At 40.2% G+C, this 16,727-nt stretch overlaps 1 protein-coding gene across 5 annotated transcripts in view; it reads left to right on the top strand.

Annotated features, from left to right (window-relative positions):
- Nucleotides 1–16,727, top strand: part of LDLRAD4 (low density lipoprotein receptor class A domain containing 4) — a 289,122-nt gene that overhangs the window by 133,249 nt on the left and 139,146 nt on the right. For all 5 annotated transcript variants that reach the window (XM_088675304.1, XM_088675305.1, XM_035124991.3 and 2 more), the window contains one exon: nt 2,493–2,633. In XM_088675304.1, the coding sequence (XP_088531430.1) occupies nt 2,493–2,633 (141 nt within the window). The remainder of the gene's footprint in view (nt 1–2,492; nt 2,634–16,727) is intronic.

Genomic DNA, 16,727 nt, shown 5'->3' with positions numbered 1-16,727 from the left:
ACAACAACAATTTATTATTTGTACCCTGCTCATCTGGCTGAGTCTCCCCAGCCACTCTGGGCGGCTGTAGTCTGTTCACCGTTCTTCTGAGTATATGGATTTCAGTGGCATTGTCTTCCTTCCTTCCTTCCCTTGGATACAAGTGAGTTTAGCTAAAAAGTAGACTTATTGTAAGTGGCTTCATGAAAGAGAGGATGGTGGAGGGGGAAATAGTCTGAATGGTACAAGCAAGACTTGTTAAGTTTTCACCAGAGAGGTGTTGCAGTCTCACCTTTGTGATTGGGTTCAAGCAGTGAACTGTCTTAGAATGGCACTGGGATGGGAGGCTAGGGACCCCTCCCCCCAAAGCCGATGGGCATTGCCATTCAGATGGTGTGCATGTTGCCGCATCATGTAATCAATTATGCAGTGCGGGGCTTACCCCTCCAATATTTTATTCAGGTTGGCTCCCCTAGTGGCAGTAACAACGGACCTAAAGTGGTTTGAAAGCTAATAAGATGTGGATTGCAAGGCTGTCTATGATACTCCCGTGCTGAAATCCTTCCATGTATCCCTTATAGCACTCTGTAGGATTGCAGGCCTTGAAGTATTGCATATTATTACTCTTCGGTACGTTTAATGAAGGCTTTTGGACCCTTGAAAATGAAAAGCAAGCTCTTTTCCTCGCAAGCCTGTATTTAAGAAAACATTCATTTAATCTGAAATAATGATAGGAAACTGACAATCTAGAACCAATTGGGCTAAGCTTTTTTTTTGCCAAGCTAAGGAAGATCTCGAAATGTATTCAGCAGCTTGGCAATACTGACATTTGGGAATTGAGCACATAGGGTGGAACAGTGACTGTTCGACTGTGGCAGTCCTCCAGTTTGTTAATCTCCATCTGGCAGTTGAGAAAGGTGGGCAGAGATATAATTTTATGGGCCTGAGTGGATTTGTGCATATTACAGTATCAAAGCTGAGACATTTTGCAGCTTTAAAGCCTTGTTTTAATGCCGGGACAGGAGCTAATGATTATTATGTCTTGTCCAAAGCTGGCAGAATTCCAAGCAGACACACAATCAGACAGCTCTTGCCTAGGGTGGATTCAAATAAAGTATACATTATACTGTATATAATTTCTAAAACCACACTTCCCACTGTCCTAGATGCTGAATGTGGTTTAAAAGCAACCATCTTTTCAAAGAACTTAGTTTTTGAATGTACACTCAGTGCACACTTGAAATTAAAGTAAACAAAGCAATTTCACCAGTTTTCTGCATATTTTAGTAGCAAGTAATCAATATATTAAATACAGTTTGTAGGGGGGGGGGCTGTACTGTTCCTGCTCTGCAACTGACACTTTCAAATGTGAAAAGCTTCAAAACATGTAATAATAATAATAATAATAATAATAATAATAATAATAATAATATGCAGATTTAGTAATCACGATCCTGGATTTAGCGATCTGTGTCCTTGTTTTGGGGTATGGAAAGGAAAACAGCTCCTTGTATTTACCAAGCTTCATCTACTGTACAAAGCACTTGGAGTTCCACATATGTGTCAGATTCTGGACTGGAAAAAATGGAACAGGTGCTTAGTCTATGATTAATCTGCTCTTTTTGGCTGTTTGGTATTATATTAATTCTGTTTGTACTGCTTTGATGCATTTAGTATATCTTATCTTTGTTATTTTATTGACAACTGCCATGGAATTACAATGTGATGAGGGACACTTTATAAATCTGGTAAATTGATATGTGTGTGTGTGTGTGTGTGTGTGTGTGTGTGACCTCCTTTCGAACTCTTCTTTTGATAGCTGCTTTCTGCAGGTTTATTTTAAATACTTACCTTAGGAACCATGCAAGCCTGAAGCCTTGGTTTTTAAAAAGAATTTGAGAGAATGGCTCTGATTCAGAGATAGTTGCAGAAAAATTAGTAGCATCTAATCTGTCCTATTGATTTCAGTAGTTCTTAAACACAACAAACTTCCACTGAATTGGGCTGTTAAAATGAAACACAGAGACTTAAGGCCAATTCCCGTGTGTGATGTATGTGATAAGCTGTAATGATCACTTCTGCATCTACTAACTCATGAAAAGCAAGAAGGGACTTAACAAAAGAGAAGACTCTGCAGTTCTGATGGGTTGCACACAATCTAACAGTTGTGGATGACAGCTGTAAATTATAATATGGAAAACCTCACTGTGTGAAATGTGAATTGGTACCTGGGCTATCATTCTGTATAATTTCAAAACATAAGTGCCTAACTTGTTTATGCTGCATATTGCCATTTTGTAATTTCTTGTGCAATTTAAATAATCAGTAATTAAGATGGTTATTAAACTGTACTGCAATACAGGACTCCAAAGGTCAAATTGGGAGAAGAAGAATCCTTTAAATCATTACCCACATGTAGAGCCGAATTAATTTCGTTTTTAACCTTGATAGACAACGAAACAACAAATTAAAAAGTCCTCACACCTTCCTTTTTCTTCTGCTGTACTTTTCAGAGTGCAAATTCACCTGCACCAGTGGCAAATGCTTGTATCTTGGCTCGCTGGTCTGTAACCAACAAAATGATTGTGGGGATAACAGTGATGAAGAGAACTGTCTGCTTGTAACAGAGCATCCACCTCCAGGTATCTTCAGCTGTAAGTACCTTACCCCTGTGTCTATGGGCAGTTATGGCATTTGCTTTGAAGTCTGTTCTTCTACTTCTTATGCTACTCTGCAAATTATTTGAATGAAAGTAGCAAGGTGTTTCCCACCCAACTCCTGTTACTACTTCTATAATTGGGTTAAACTAAAAACATAGCTGTAGTTGTGACTTGCACTTTGCATTTCTCTCTATAATGCGCTTCCTTAGAGCTTGAGTGTTTCTCACGGCAGCTGCTGTTTTATAAGTCAGCCAGATGTGCGAGAATTGTTCCTCTAAAGGCAGAATTGAGTGGTACTTCATATGGACACTATACTTCTGCCTGTTGCATGACTGGGAAACATTGCTATCGACTCTCCAGTGATGGAGTCCTCCAGAATGATCCAGCGTGATCCTGAGGATCCACATGGCAAGTTGCTCTATACATAAGCTACAGTGAAGTCTCCTGGCCCAGAGAGAGAATAATATTAGACTGGCCCTTTGTAGTGTTTGCCAGGGGGAGATAAAGCTGTTCCTTTTAAAACAGAGAAAGTGATATGGACAATCTGCCCGTATTGAGACTCATGTGTTTTTTGTTCTGTTATGTATGTGCTGAAGATGCTTTAAAGTGCTTCTAGGATGGGATAGAATTGGATGGGATGTATAAAAATTGGAAATATTCCAGCTGACGAGGTAACTGGTGTGCATTTGATATTCTTCTTAATGCACTTCCGAATTAAACATTATTTGGCTATAATTCAGAAGGATAATCTTTTCGAATCAAGCTTTTATAACCGAGAAACACATATTTCTTAATAGTGTAGTATGATAGTATGAAACTAGTATTTTTTATGTGATTCAGAGGTATTTGGTTAGTATAATGGGGCAATAAAACATGTGCTTTCAGATAGAATATAAATTAGTTGCATTCAGTAGTGGTTTTAAAGGGATATCATGCTTTCAACATGTGTTTTATCCTGTGGATTTTGGAGGGGTTTCTTCATAAATGCATTTATGAAAAAAAACAACCTATGACATTCTGTGTTTTTACTTTAGTATGTGCGTCTTATATGCTGTGCTGGCTTCATAAACACAGTTGATTTAAGTTGTTGCAGTCTTTGATCTACAAATGCTGCCTTTGCTCCAAGTTAAGTGTCATATGACTAGTTTTGTAGCATGACCTGTTCTTTGAAGCAGAAGATGGGTCACTATGGACATTTCACCAAAGATGGGCAGCCTATCAAACTGAACTGGCATCTGGCATCTTAAAAATTGTGTGATTTCCTGAGAGAATAAATATTGGGTATTGAGCATAGATATGCACCTAAGTCATGAAAATAGCTAAGATTTTATTGCCTTTTAGCAGAAGGCAGCAGGATTAGAATTTGCCAGTGACCCAGCACTGGTAAAGGGCATGTTGACCCAACCATTTTGCCATTGCCAGTTTGTATTGGGAGCTCAAAAAAGACAGAATCAATGTGACAAAATTCGTAGTTCTTCCAGGTTAACCAATTTAACTGCTACTAAAGGCTTGCCCATTTCAGGTCCCCTCTCCAGATCTGTTCACTGTCTCAAAATGAAGGACAGGTTATTGAATGGCAAGTATTTATAGAACTCATACTTACAGAACTCATACTTAACAATATGTATTGGTTATAGAAAGAAAAACAAACAAACAAACAAACATACCAAACCTCATAGAGAGAGACAGAGACCACCACAAAAAAGTTTTATTGAATGCTTGTTCTGTCAGAGCGCATACACAAACTTCCCTGTTAACGTCCTATTTTAGTTACTCAAAATGACAGGTTGTTTGTTTGTTTTTAAGGGAAAATCAGTTGTAAAAATTATGCTGTAAAAAATAACAACTAGCCTTAGGAAGGACAGACATGATGTAGTTACAAATATTAAATTTGCCAATGCTATCAAGATTTAACCAGTGGGTGTGACTCAAGAGGACTCCACATAAGTTGCCACCAAGAGCAGAGGCAGCTTGACTTAGAATTGCCTGTTGCGGAGGGAGAGGGCTATTACCCTTATTGGGCTTCCAGTAGGCATCTAGTTGGCCAATGTGGAAAACAGGATGCTGGATTAGTTAGGCCTTTGGTCAGATCCAGCAGGGCTCTTCGCCTGTTCTCTTACCTACAATGTTACTAAAGCTGGTCTATGTCTGTTGTTGTATAACAAAATCATATTTCTGACTGAACTGTGCAGAGCACACTAAATAGCACTTATCATCACTGAAAGCATTTTATATGAAAATTATTTAGAACCAAACTACACTTGATCGCTGCGGGGTCTTTCCCAAGCACATATAAATTCATGGTCCCGTTTTTAGAGCCTGGGAGGGGCTGCTAAATCTTCCCTCAGACAGTCGCTCTTGGTACTCTCCTTCTTAGCCAAGATCTGGTACTAGGAATGAACCCAACAGGGTTTAGGGTGGAAAAATCATAGAATCATAGAGTTGGAAGAGACCACAAGGGCCATCCAGTCCAACCCCCTGCCAAGCAGGAAACAAATGAGTCCCTACAACAAGATTAATGTAGCAAAGGAAAGGAAGATAACAGAACAAGGTTTGATTTGGATACAAATGACCACATTTGAAGTTTTAAAGTTGGAGGTCTGTGCATTCTGATGGCTCGGTGGGTAGCATAGCTGCCAAGTTTTCCCTTTTCTCGCGAGGAAGCCTATTCAGCATAAGGGAAAATCCCTGTAAAAAAGGGATAACTTGGCAGCTATGGTGGGTAGAGCATGAGACTCTTAATCTCAGGGTCATGGGTGTGAACCTCACATTGAGCAAAAGATTCCTGGATTGCAGGCTGTTGGACTAGATGTGCCTCGTGGCCCCTTCCAACTCTACAATTCTATGATTCTAGGAAATATGTACATATTTCTTTCATTGATGAGATTTCTTAAGTGTACTTAGTTGAAAGGGTTCTCTGATCAAATATTTAAGCAAGTTTCTGGGGGCCTCAGAGGAAAAAAAAAGTGTCAGCTTATATTTCTGATAGATAGCAACACTAAGGGCAATGCTATGTGTAATAATGGCAGACCTGCTAGTTTAAGCTCAGATCTTAAATCCCAAGGGCATTTTGGCAGTTCTCTCACTGTGAGAACTGAAATTACAGGGAACCAGGCAGAGGGCCTTCCCGATAGTGGCGTCAATCCTGTGGAACACCATCCAACAAGCTGTCAGGGAGATAAGGAACTATAAAACCTTTAGAAGACACATTGAAGGCATATTTTATTACAAAATGTGTATTTAATATGTGTGTGTTTTCTTATTGTCCACATTTCTAAACATATTTTATCTCATAATATGCATTTTTAGTGCATGTTGGTATTTTTTTTTTTTGAGCTGAGAACTGCATCTCAATTTATTTACTTTTCAAGGAACTGTATCACAAAGTTCAAAGAAATGTCAGTTCTGAAGACTGGGAGGTACATATCAGCTCAGTTCACATCAGAATTCTCATAAATCGGATTTATCAAGCATCTCTAGCTACTTCCACAGAACCCTTTAAAAATAAAAGAAAACTCTAATCTTGCTATCAGCTGTTCAGAAGAGGGCTGGATTGAATCTCCTCTGCTTCCCTCTTCCCACCAAACAGTGCAGATTCCATCTCCTTTTAAAAGCTGTTACATGTGTGCTGTGTATTATTGGATCCTGATTGTATAGGATACTAGATTTTGTGTAGGAACAGGCTCTTGTTTTGTTATGCTCCAGATTTTTTTTAGGCTCCAAATTTTGATAGTGTTAGGCCAGGTGCGGTAACCACAACTTGGGCAACAGTTTTAAATTACTAGGAAAGATAAATGCTGGGCGCTCAGCTGTACATTTAATTAACGCATTGTGTTAGTTACTTTGATTGCAACGTTCTGTACTTTTGCATTAGATCTATCCTGGGCCAGGTTGAGGAGGACATGCTTAACAACCAAATCCTCTGCTGACAGAAGTGGTAAAGATTTAGCATCATATACCTCCTTATAAGTGTTGGTACATTATGCTTTTATACAGTTGCTGTGCTTGGTATTTCGATATAATTGGTAAGATCTATTCATAATGCCATAGACTATTAGCATAGCTGCCAAGTTATCCCTTTTTTAAAGGGATTTTCCCTTATGCTGAATAGGCTTACTCGCGAGAAAAGGGAAAACTTGGCAGCTATGCTATTAGGGGCAAAGAGACACAGTCAATATTCTTCACAGCTTGAAAGCAAAGAAAACAAATATGTCAATATAGTTTTATGGCTCCTTTTCATAATTGTCCACTGTAGGAAGCATACATTTACTTTCTATTTTAGGTCATGGCATGCAGAGTGTGGGTGAGAAGGAAAAAAGTAAAAATTTACGATGAAACTATTCTATTAGTAACTTGGAGAATATTTGCACCCTGAAAAAAATATTTAATCAGAGGATTGTGAACTCTAAAGGATTGCAAACTCCATTTTTGTCAGTTTGCTGTCAGATTGCATGTTTTGTCTTTGGTGATATTACAGCCCGAGGCGATAATCCTGCAAGAAATCTTTGCACCTTTGCTGCACTGGGACTGCTCAGGTGTGCAAAGTTAATTTGTGTGCTTTCAGTACTGGGAGCTCGTCAGTTCCTCTGCTGATTTACAGTGGGAATGCTTTGGTGAATAAGATATGTGCTCACATACATCCATAAAATGTGGCCATATGGTGTGCTGTGTGACTTTATACTAAAATAGTCTCTATGGAATATTCTGCATCCATTTGAGGTAGCATGCACTGAAATTTTATTCTTCTTAGAATTAGATGAACAGGCAAACCACTTATTAAGGCCAGGGAGTTATAGCTGGATAGCTAGACTGATGATTTGTAGCATGGGTTTCCACCTTCCAAAGAAGAGATGATAAAGGACATTGTTGATTTAAAATGTTAACTAATTTAAATATATGCAATCCTAGAATAGTATAGTGACTAGGTGAACAATTGAAAAGAAAATGGGAGGAACCTATACCAGGGTTTTAGCCTTTGTTTTACTTATTTGCCATGCAAAAGAGCACAAAAAGAGATGTGCTCCATCAGATCAAAGGTTCATCTACTTCGGCAACCTGAGCTCACAGTTACTGACCAGATGCTTATGGGAAACCTGAAAGCAGGACCTGACTGCAACAGCACTTTCCCCACTTGGTTTTCAACAACTTATATTCAGAGACATATTGCCTCTGACACTGGAGGAAGAATATGGCAACCATGACTAGTAGCCATTTATAGCCTTATTCTATGTGGATTTTTCTTATTCCACCATCCAAGTAGGTGACAATCAGTACATTTTATGAGAGTGGGTTACATAGCTTAACATGTTTTGCATTGAGAAATATTTTCTTTTCTGTGTCCCGAATATTCCAACATTCAGTTCCACTGGATGGTCCTAAATTCTGAGAAAGGGGGAGAAACCTCTGCCTATTCGTTTCCCCCCCACACCATATATAAATTGTATGGACATCTATCATTTTGTCCCCTTGCTTGCAGTTTCTCTGCACTAAAAAGCCTGAAATGCTGTGACTTTCCCTCATAGCAGAGTCGCTGCAGCCACATTTTTTTGGGGGGGGGGGCAGAGCTGACACAGTAACATACTTGTTCCCAAAATCAGACCTGGTGTATGCTTGCGCACACGCTATTTCCGACGCACTTCCGGGACGGAGGAGCACCCGTGCACATGTGCATGTGCTATTTCTGGCTCTCTTCCGACCCGGAAGTCGGTCCCCACAGCGAGGGAAAAAATGGTGCTGCGAAAGAAAGACACGGAATCCCCACACCGATCCACGGAATGGGCATGGGCCAGTTCCAGGAAGCTCATGGGCTGGAACCAGCCCAGGGGCCTTAGGTTGCCGACCTCTGCTGTAGGCCTCTCTGTTTGGGCCTCAGGCCACATTCCTTAACACAGGGACACATTCCTCACTGGCCTTGCCCCACACCTGCCTCAAGTGCTTTTGCCAGGCTGGAATGTGATCATCTCTCTTGGTTGCCTGGATGGAGAATTTATCACAGAGATAAGTAAGTGGTGTGTGTGTGTGTGTGTGTGTGTGTGTGTGTGTGTGTTTGAAAAACCTCCTGCTTTTGTATGGCTTGAATGTAGTCTGCAGTACAAAAGTAAGGATTATATATGTTGTTTGGCACACTTTTGCCCCTGGCCACCAATGTCTTGCATCACACACCCTGCTTGGAAGAGTGCTCATGAGATAATGTGGCCTGCATGCTGAAAAAGGTTTCTCGCCACTGTGTAGCTGGAAACTCGTGTAATATGGGGGTCCAGAATTTAATGAATACTTTTTTATTCTTCAATACGTGGTACAAATAGAGTTTGCTAAGGTGAGGGTTAGTTTTGCTACAAATCCATGAATTACACAGCCTCCGCATGCCCCAGCTGCCCAGGGGAGGTCCTCATATCACATCACAATAGACTTGTATATGTTTACAATCCTCTCAAGATTATTTCCATATAGGTAAATGATAGCGTGTGAGGCTGATCTCAAGAATTGATTTTCATTCTTATTTTTGAAATTTATTTACTTTATTTCTTCATCCAGGTGTGCTGGGGCTGTCCCACATCAGGAGTGGCTCGTCCATTTATTTAAATATTTAGTAGTCTAGAATAGATGTTAATGAAAGTCTGGCACTGCTATTTTGAGAATTGCAACAATGATAGTAATTTTCAGTGTCAGATTACTGCTTCACAAAGGGAAAGAATCTGGGGAGGAGGAGAGAGAGAGAAAAGAGAGAGAGAGCACAGAGAGAGAGAGAGAAATATTCCAGTTCTAATAGAGTTTGCCATCAGCCTGGCTGTGCCAGACAGATGGATCATGAATACTGTCTAGACACTCTCTGCCTGAGTGAAGCTGTGGTCTCTAAGGACGAACAGTGAGATGTTGGTTTAAGTAACTGGGGGGAAGTAGGACTGCATTCTCCCCTAATCAGATAACAATCAATGCAGATTATGCTTCACCAGGCCTGAGAAAAGGCCCCCTGTTACTGATAACAGGTCAATCGTGCTTTCAATTGAAACTTGTCTATTACTAGGCTTTAGAGAGAGAGAATAAAGGGTAAGGCGGTGTTGTATGCTTTTATAACCCTTGATTTCAACTGATTCATCTCAAAGGATTTAGAATGATTGGATTCATGGGTGCAAAAGAGGTAGCAGCAGAGAGAAAAAACGACATAATTTGACCACAAAATTCATGCACATTCCTCTTTGGTTACCTTTGTTACCTTAGCAACCACGTATGAGATGTTAGCCGAAAGGTAAAGTAATTTTGTCGAGTGATGTAAATCTTAAGGGCCTTTAACAATGGCTAGTATTTGGCCACCCCTGGAGCACTTGAACACCATTCCATGCCGTCTGCACCTGCTAATTATTCAGCAAATATGTATGATAAATGGGTCTGGGTAATTCATGCTAACAATCTGAACAAATTTTCCAGTTGTTATGAGCCTTGTGGCCTATACAAAGGCTTCGAGAGATTCTTGATTGAAACCAATCGCAAATCACCTGCCTCTTTTATGTTTTGGCAAATGGCAATCTGGTTTGGGACTGCTGCAGTGTTAGGATTTGGAAAGTTGACCCTTACAACCTGCACTCAGGTTTTCTCAGTGAAAAGAACTATCCTATTAGGACAGACTTTGCACTCATTTTTCTAACAAAGCAAATAGAAATGGAGGCAGAAGGGGAGAAAATGATACAGGGAGGAAGGGTTACCAGTAACTCTCCTGTCCATCAGTGCTATGATCTACCTGTCTGCTGCCCTGCCCTGTGACTGCTTTTTGCCAAAGCAGAAAGACACACTGCCAATCACAACTCCCTGTTTTCTCACTTAGGTTGGGCCTGAGTAACTGAGCTGTAAACTGAAAGGTGCAGTGCATGTGTGATGCGGATATTGTAACTGAGACAGATCAGGCCCAGTGTAAAATGAAGCAACTCAAGTAGCTTTCTCCAAATAGTAAATCTAAATAGGAGCAAAGGCAGAGCTTGACCAAACAGAAGGCATTTCTGTTATAGATTTACAGTAAGAGAATTATCCCTCCCCCACTTAGAGATGCTAGTGTCTCTTTTGCATATGCAATTCATTTTAATGTAGGACAGTTCTACATTTCTCACTGAGTAGCATAGAGGCAGCCAGATGGCAACCTTCTTTCCAATGGAGCAGCTCTCATATTTCTGTACAAAAACAAGTTGGAGTATAAGAAGACAATTACATAGAACTTGGTTAATTAAACAGCAGAAATGTGTGCGTTATCTGCTGATGATGCTGAAGTGGCAAGTCTTGAACTGTGTTTTCCCCATAGTCAGATGTAAGACAAATTGCCCGTGCAGCTTTGTGGCAATTTCTGCATACTTCCCTGGTGTTCCATGTATATCAATATATCCTGTGCAATGTATCATGTCCTCTTAATAAATGCATGACATACAGTAAAAGTTCAAAAGGCAAACCTTTTCCTGCCATAAAGTTGGCAGGAAATGTCACCTGTAGAATTTCTGCCTGTTTTACAGACTTTAAAGGCACCAGAGTCTCACCTCAAAACAGTGGTATTGTTGCTTATGGCACAATTACACAACAGAATGATATAGCTTTTCCCTCTGTTTTGGTTGCAAAAGTGCTTTGTCCCTTGATCATTTTGGTTGTTTTCCAGAATTGTAATATTCTTATGGAAAATGAGTCATCAGAACTACACGCAGCATTTCAGAGTCATGCTATAAATTTATATAAAGACATCATTATGCATCATTTGTTTATTCCTTTTTTTAATTCTGAAGATATATTTGTGATACTCCCCCATAATACATGGATTGCGTTTTTAATTAAAAAACCCAAACCTTTTTCTGACACAGAATATGTTTCCAGATGACTGTTCTAGAATACATATTTTAAACTACCTCCCTCTCTGTGTGTGTTTGTCTAAGTATGTATGCATGCATTTTTGCTCAGTGTACACTTGAGGTTGCCAGCTACAAAATACAAAAGACCCATGAGGCATTTGTAGAAGAGAGAGAGGGCAAAGTGGGCAGATGCGGACTAATGCTGCACCCCAACAGCTGCTCAAAATTCCTAAACCCTTTCTGCAAGATGGGTTCAATGCTGGAGTGTGACTGAGCTTGCTCCTTATGGGAACTTGTTTGGTTTTAGGCAAAATGTTTAGGGGTACTCTCATTTTCCTACTCATATTGAAATTTGTTGTTGTTGTTTAGTCATTTAGTCATGTCTGACTGTTCATGACCCCATGGACCAGAGCACGCCAAACACTCCTGTCTTCCACTGCCTCCTGCAGTTTGGTCAAACTCATGTTGGTAGCTTCAAGAACACTGTCCAACCATCTCGTCCTCTGAGGTCCCCTTCTCCTTGTGCCCTCAATCTTTCCCGACATCAGGGTCTTTTCCAGGGAGTCTTCTCTTCTCATGAGGTGGCCAAAGTATTGGAGCCTCAGCTTCAGGATCTGTCCTTCCAGTGAGCACTAAGGGCTGGTTTCTTCAGAATGGATAGGTTTGATCTTCTTGAAGTCCATGGGACTCTCAAGAGTCTTCTCCAGCACCATAATTCAATACTGCCCCTCAATGAAGCCAAACCTAGATTCACAAAATGTTTAGGTGTATGAGTCCCCCTGCGTGCCCCCAGAAAAAAAGCATTGGTTTTAGGACTCAGAAAATGTAGGCAAGCTGCCTACATTCAACCCTGAAGTCCCAAGTGTTTTAGCTGTTGTGATTTTTGTGGGACTAAAGTGTGGAACAGAGTGAACAAGTTGTCCCATTTCTTCTCCCCTTAACCCATTGGGGGGGGGGACATGTGTGAGACTGAAGAGAAGCAAGTGGCAGATAGCTAGCTTCCTTCAGCCACCCAAACTTTGAGCCCCAGCAGTCAAAGGGCTTGCACCTATATTCTGTGGAGATCTTCTGTGGAAGCATGTTATTGGTGTGCATATGCAATTATTATTTTGGACTGTGCCAGTTTGGGGAGTTTTGTGTGGCAGTTGTGATCAAGCCTTTTCTTTTCAGTGTTCAATATCATATAACATTTCTGGGTTTCTGAACTGCAGATCTTCACATCTAGCAAAGGCACATGTACTGCACACATCCACATGAGTGTGTACTAATTCAGCCACACCTTATGCTTGTCGTTTTCACCAAAAGGTTCATTGACCTCTACCAAGCTTTAAAAATTCTGTGAATTGTCAGATACCCGCAGTTCACAATTTAAGCTGTACATTAAAGAGGACTAGTGAAATTTACAATTGTTAGTGATTTCTTGTGCCTTGTTTGTTTATTTTTTGGTAATCATTCATCACTCCCTTCTCCAAAGTACATAAAAGCAGCAAAGCAGAATCAGTTACATACGTTTCCACATTTATAGCACTAACTTATATAGTACTGAACAAAATCTATTTACTTCTGAACTCCTTTCTGAGTATATGGATTAGAAAGGAGTAAAAGGTTTGAGGAATCTTCAAAGTTGATGGTCATCTCTACCAAAGGCCATGTGCAGAAAATAGCAGGAAGTAAAACGAGAACAAGTGGAAGAGGAAATGAAACAAGAGCTCACTTTTATGTGGATTCTTAAGATAAGATAAACAAGCAGACTTTGTATTTAATTTTTTTTGAATTGTCCCTCCTTGATGTGGTTGGGTTATATAGACTCATCTTAAACTTTGCTATATATAACTGAATCTCTGTAATTTGTTTTTTACACTCACACATACACATATAAAGAATTGTTACAAAATTCAAAAATAATTACAAAATGAGAGAGAACTGTTGTTGTTATTTATTTTTTTCCTTTTCATTACACATCATGGCAAGGGCGAAATACATAATCTTATCAAATGTTCATATCAGTGAATCCCAAAAGCCTTTGGGGCTCATGATGAGCTCTTTCCCTCTTGCATACTTCCAGGAATGAGTCTTTTACTGGGATTGCAAAGAGGATCTATAGCTCTTAGCAGAGCACATGCTTTTCATGCATAAAAACTGAGGTTCAGTGCCCAGCATTGCCAGGTAGGCTTTGGAAAGAGCTGCAGTTATAGTGCCTATTGAGATAATCTTGCAACATTAAGGGATATGTCATTAATCCATAGCGTTCCTTCCTACACCTATGGAGATTTGTCTATCTCCCCTAAAGTTTGTAGACCGAAAACTTGGAAAATATGGTTTTCTTTTTTCCATGTTGCCACTTAAGAAAGCATTTTTATAAAATCACATAGCAGATGCTAGAACATACTGTGTTCTTTTGTTAAGCATCTTTTTTTAAATGACATTTTGAAAGTGGGACACACAGAAACCAAAAACTAGCAAAGTTAGGGTATTGTGCACAACTCACCAAGCAATGCTGCTGCACATCATTCAGTTCAAGGGGCAAAGCATGGCAGGCAACATTCCTTCTTTTACTGTCTTAGACACATTTTCATTTGTGAAAAGTTAGGGTGGGTTATTAGCATATTTGTGCTAAATCCAAATATAAAATCAGGAATTATAAACCCTTCTATACCTCTGCTGCTCTAATCCTTTTTTTCCAAATTTCTGTTTTGTGAAATATTAAGCAATGATATTTGTTTTAAATAATGAACCAATTTAATTCTTGGGAGGTGGAAATGCTGATTTTCTAATATTTTGGTCATAACTATTCAAACTCAATTTAACTCAAGTTAAAAAATTTCTGTTGTGGTCCTGAAAAATTGGTTAATATGTGGTAACATGGCAATTAGGTAGAGGATATATTTACTCTTTCTTAAAATATAGTCAGCGTAGGCATCTAATTTTCATTTTGTCTCTTGTTTTCTAAATTCACATATGCTAAATTGGCCCTTGACAGCCATTAAGCTTATTGGAGACTGCCTCTCTAATGTGAAAAAAGAAAGAAAAATAATCCACTTAACCCCAGCCAAGGTTAGGAGTGCAAATATGTGTATGCCATACATCTGAGAACACCTAGTTATGAGCTAAATGTTTTCTAGCACAAGATTCCTGTGAGAAACCCACAAGCAGGACCTGAGCACAAGAGCCTTCTTCTCTTCTGTGGTTTCCACCAACTGGAGTGATTAACCTAATAAGATGTGCACTAGAGGTTGGTGCCTGTTTCTTTATATTGCTGACTGTGTGCCATTCCTGTGGCACCCTTTGCTTCTCCTCCACCAACCACCAACCTTTTCCTCCACCTGCTGTGTGCAGAATAAGACTTTCGCCTGCTGCAGAAGACAGAAAAACTAGAATGAAAGGGCTGGTTGAATACCAGGTACCATAGATCAGTGAACATGTTCACAAAGCACCGAGCACCTCCCTTTTATGTTCTTCTTGGCCACATACAAACTAGTTCTGAGATGCACTGGCAGCTAGTTTTGGACAGTTTGCTTGTCTCACCCTGTGGAGAGATGTGAAAAATTCATTTTGTATGTGACAGAGCAGCACAGAAGCAAAAAGCACAAGGCATGTGTGCTTCCTGTCTCTTTCATCCCCATATCTGCTAATACCTGTTGCCTGTTCTTTTCTGCCTTCTGGATTGCCTTTTTCACCCACCCCACCCCCGATCCAGAATAAAAGGACACAGGGATAGTATCCGCAGAGTTTGTGAATACAGAGTCTGGCACCTAGTAACACCTTGATGGAAATAGAAAGCTGTGAACGCAGTATTAAAATATGCTAACAAGCTGCAGGAACTAATGGGCTGAATTTTTACACTGCAGATGTTCATTCCGGCACTTGTGCTGAGAATGCAGTAACAAATGTGTGGGGCGGCTGTCGACATGATTGTGTTCTTGGCATTGCCAGTCTCTGAAGCACTCTCTTCCTCTCCCCTCCTTCCTTTCCCCCCCCTGCTACAGTTTGGAAGACATTCTATTATGAAATAAAATAGAGAGGATAAAGCACAACAAAGCATTGTGCTTTAGCCTTTGCCAATTTGTACATAGTTGGTCTTGTACATGGTTGATTTGCTTACTCTGTGAGTGCCCCTTTTGCCTTTGTTCCCAGCATTTGACTTGATTAGCTTATTGGAGTCAACTGAAGGTGATTCCCCAGCAGACACCTTCTTGTAATGCTCCTGTGTTCTGCTTAGAGATAGGGTCTTCTCCAACTGTCTGGTTTTATGCAGTATGTATTTGGATATGTGTGTAAGAGTGAATGTAGAAAGACATTTGGACCCATGCACCTGTGCCTACATACCTAGTGTGCTGGTACTGTCTTTCAAATCTCTACTCTTGGGAGTCATGACTGGGAAGCTCTTCCACTGCTGCCTCTACTTTTGTCTGCCAGTTTCTATCCTCTCCATGCCCCTTTCCCACACCTTCTCGGTCAATGAATCATTATCAGTAAAGAACACAGTTCATGTTAGCATGCTCAGAAGTCCTCTTTCCAGAGTGTTACTGACTTCTGCTGCTTCCCCTCCTGTCTACCTCCTAACTTGTACTGCTGGCGCCAAGCCATCATAAACCAAAGTGAAATTCAAAAAAAAAAGAGAGCAGGGTTGGAGTTTTTCACTACTTTTCTGTCCTTGTCTATTCAGAACCTTCACCTGATAGAGTATCTATTCATAGCTGCAACCACTAAAGCATTATTTATTAGCTTCCCTTCGTACCTAAAAACAAGCACATGGGAAGAAATATTCGAAGCTGTGGGCTTTGCTTGGTTTAAATGAGCAGAATATTTCTTTGCAAGTGCACACACACCATTGAAATCAATAAGTGCAGTCAAGATAACCAGGTCTCCATGTCACCAATGCAAAAGGCTTCATAGGGCTGGAAACTAATCGTGACATCAGGCACTTGAGGTAGGTAACCACACCTCCTCCAAGCAATAGTGGTCATTAACATTTTGATTGAGAACTCAGTATGGAAAGGGAAGGATATTTGAACTGCTATCTTTCTCTGCAGGAATGTCTGTACCCTAGACAGCAAACCAATTTACTGGTTAGGAAATTCAGTAAGGCAGAGGAAGGAGAATAAGGTGTTAAATTCAGATTGATTGCAGAGTGGCAGGTCTTGCAAGCTGGTAGACCTTCTGGGCTTCAAAATGGAATTTTGTACTTTTAAACAGTCTGGCAGCTGCATTCCGGATTAGTTATAGTTTCCAAGTCACCTGGCACAGTCCTGGGTGTTGTTGCTGGTGC

Source organism: Zootoca vivipara, chromosome 8, assembly GCF_965207765.1.
Source record: "Zootoca vivipara chromosome 8, rZooViv2.hap1.1, whole genome shotgun sequence".
In the NCBI taxonomy this organism is placed as follows: Eukaryota; Metazoa; Chordata; class Lepidosauria; order Squamata; family Lacertidae; genus Zootoca; species Zootoca vivipara.
Note: the sequence above shows the minus strand (reverse complement) of the source record. Positions and strands in the feature narration are given on the sequence as shown.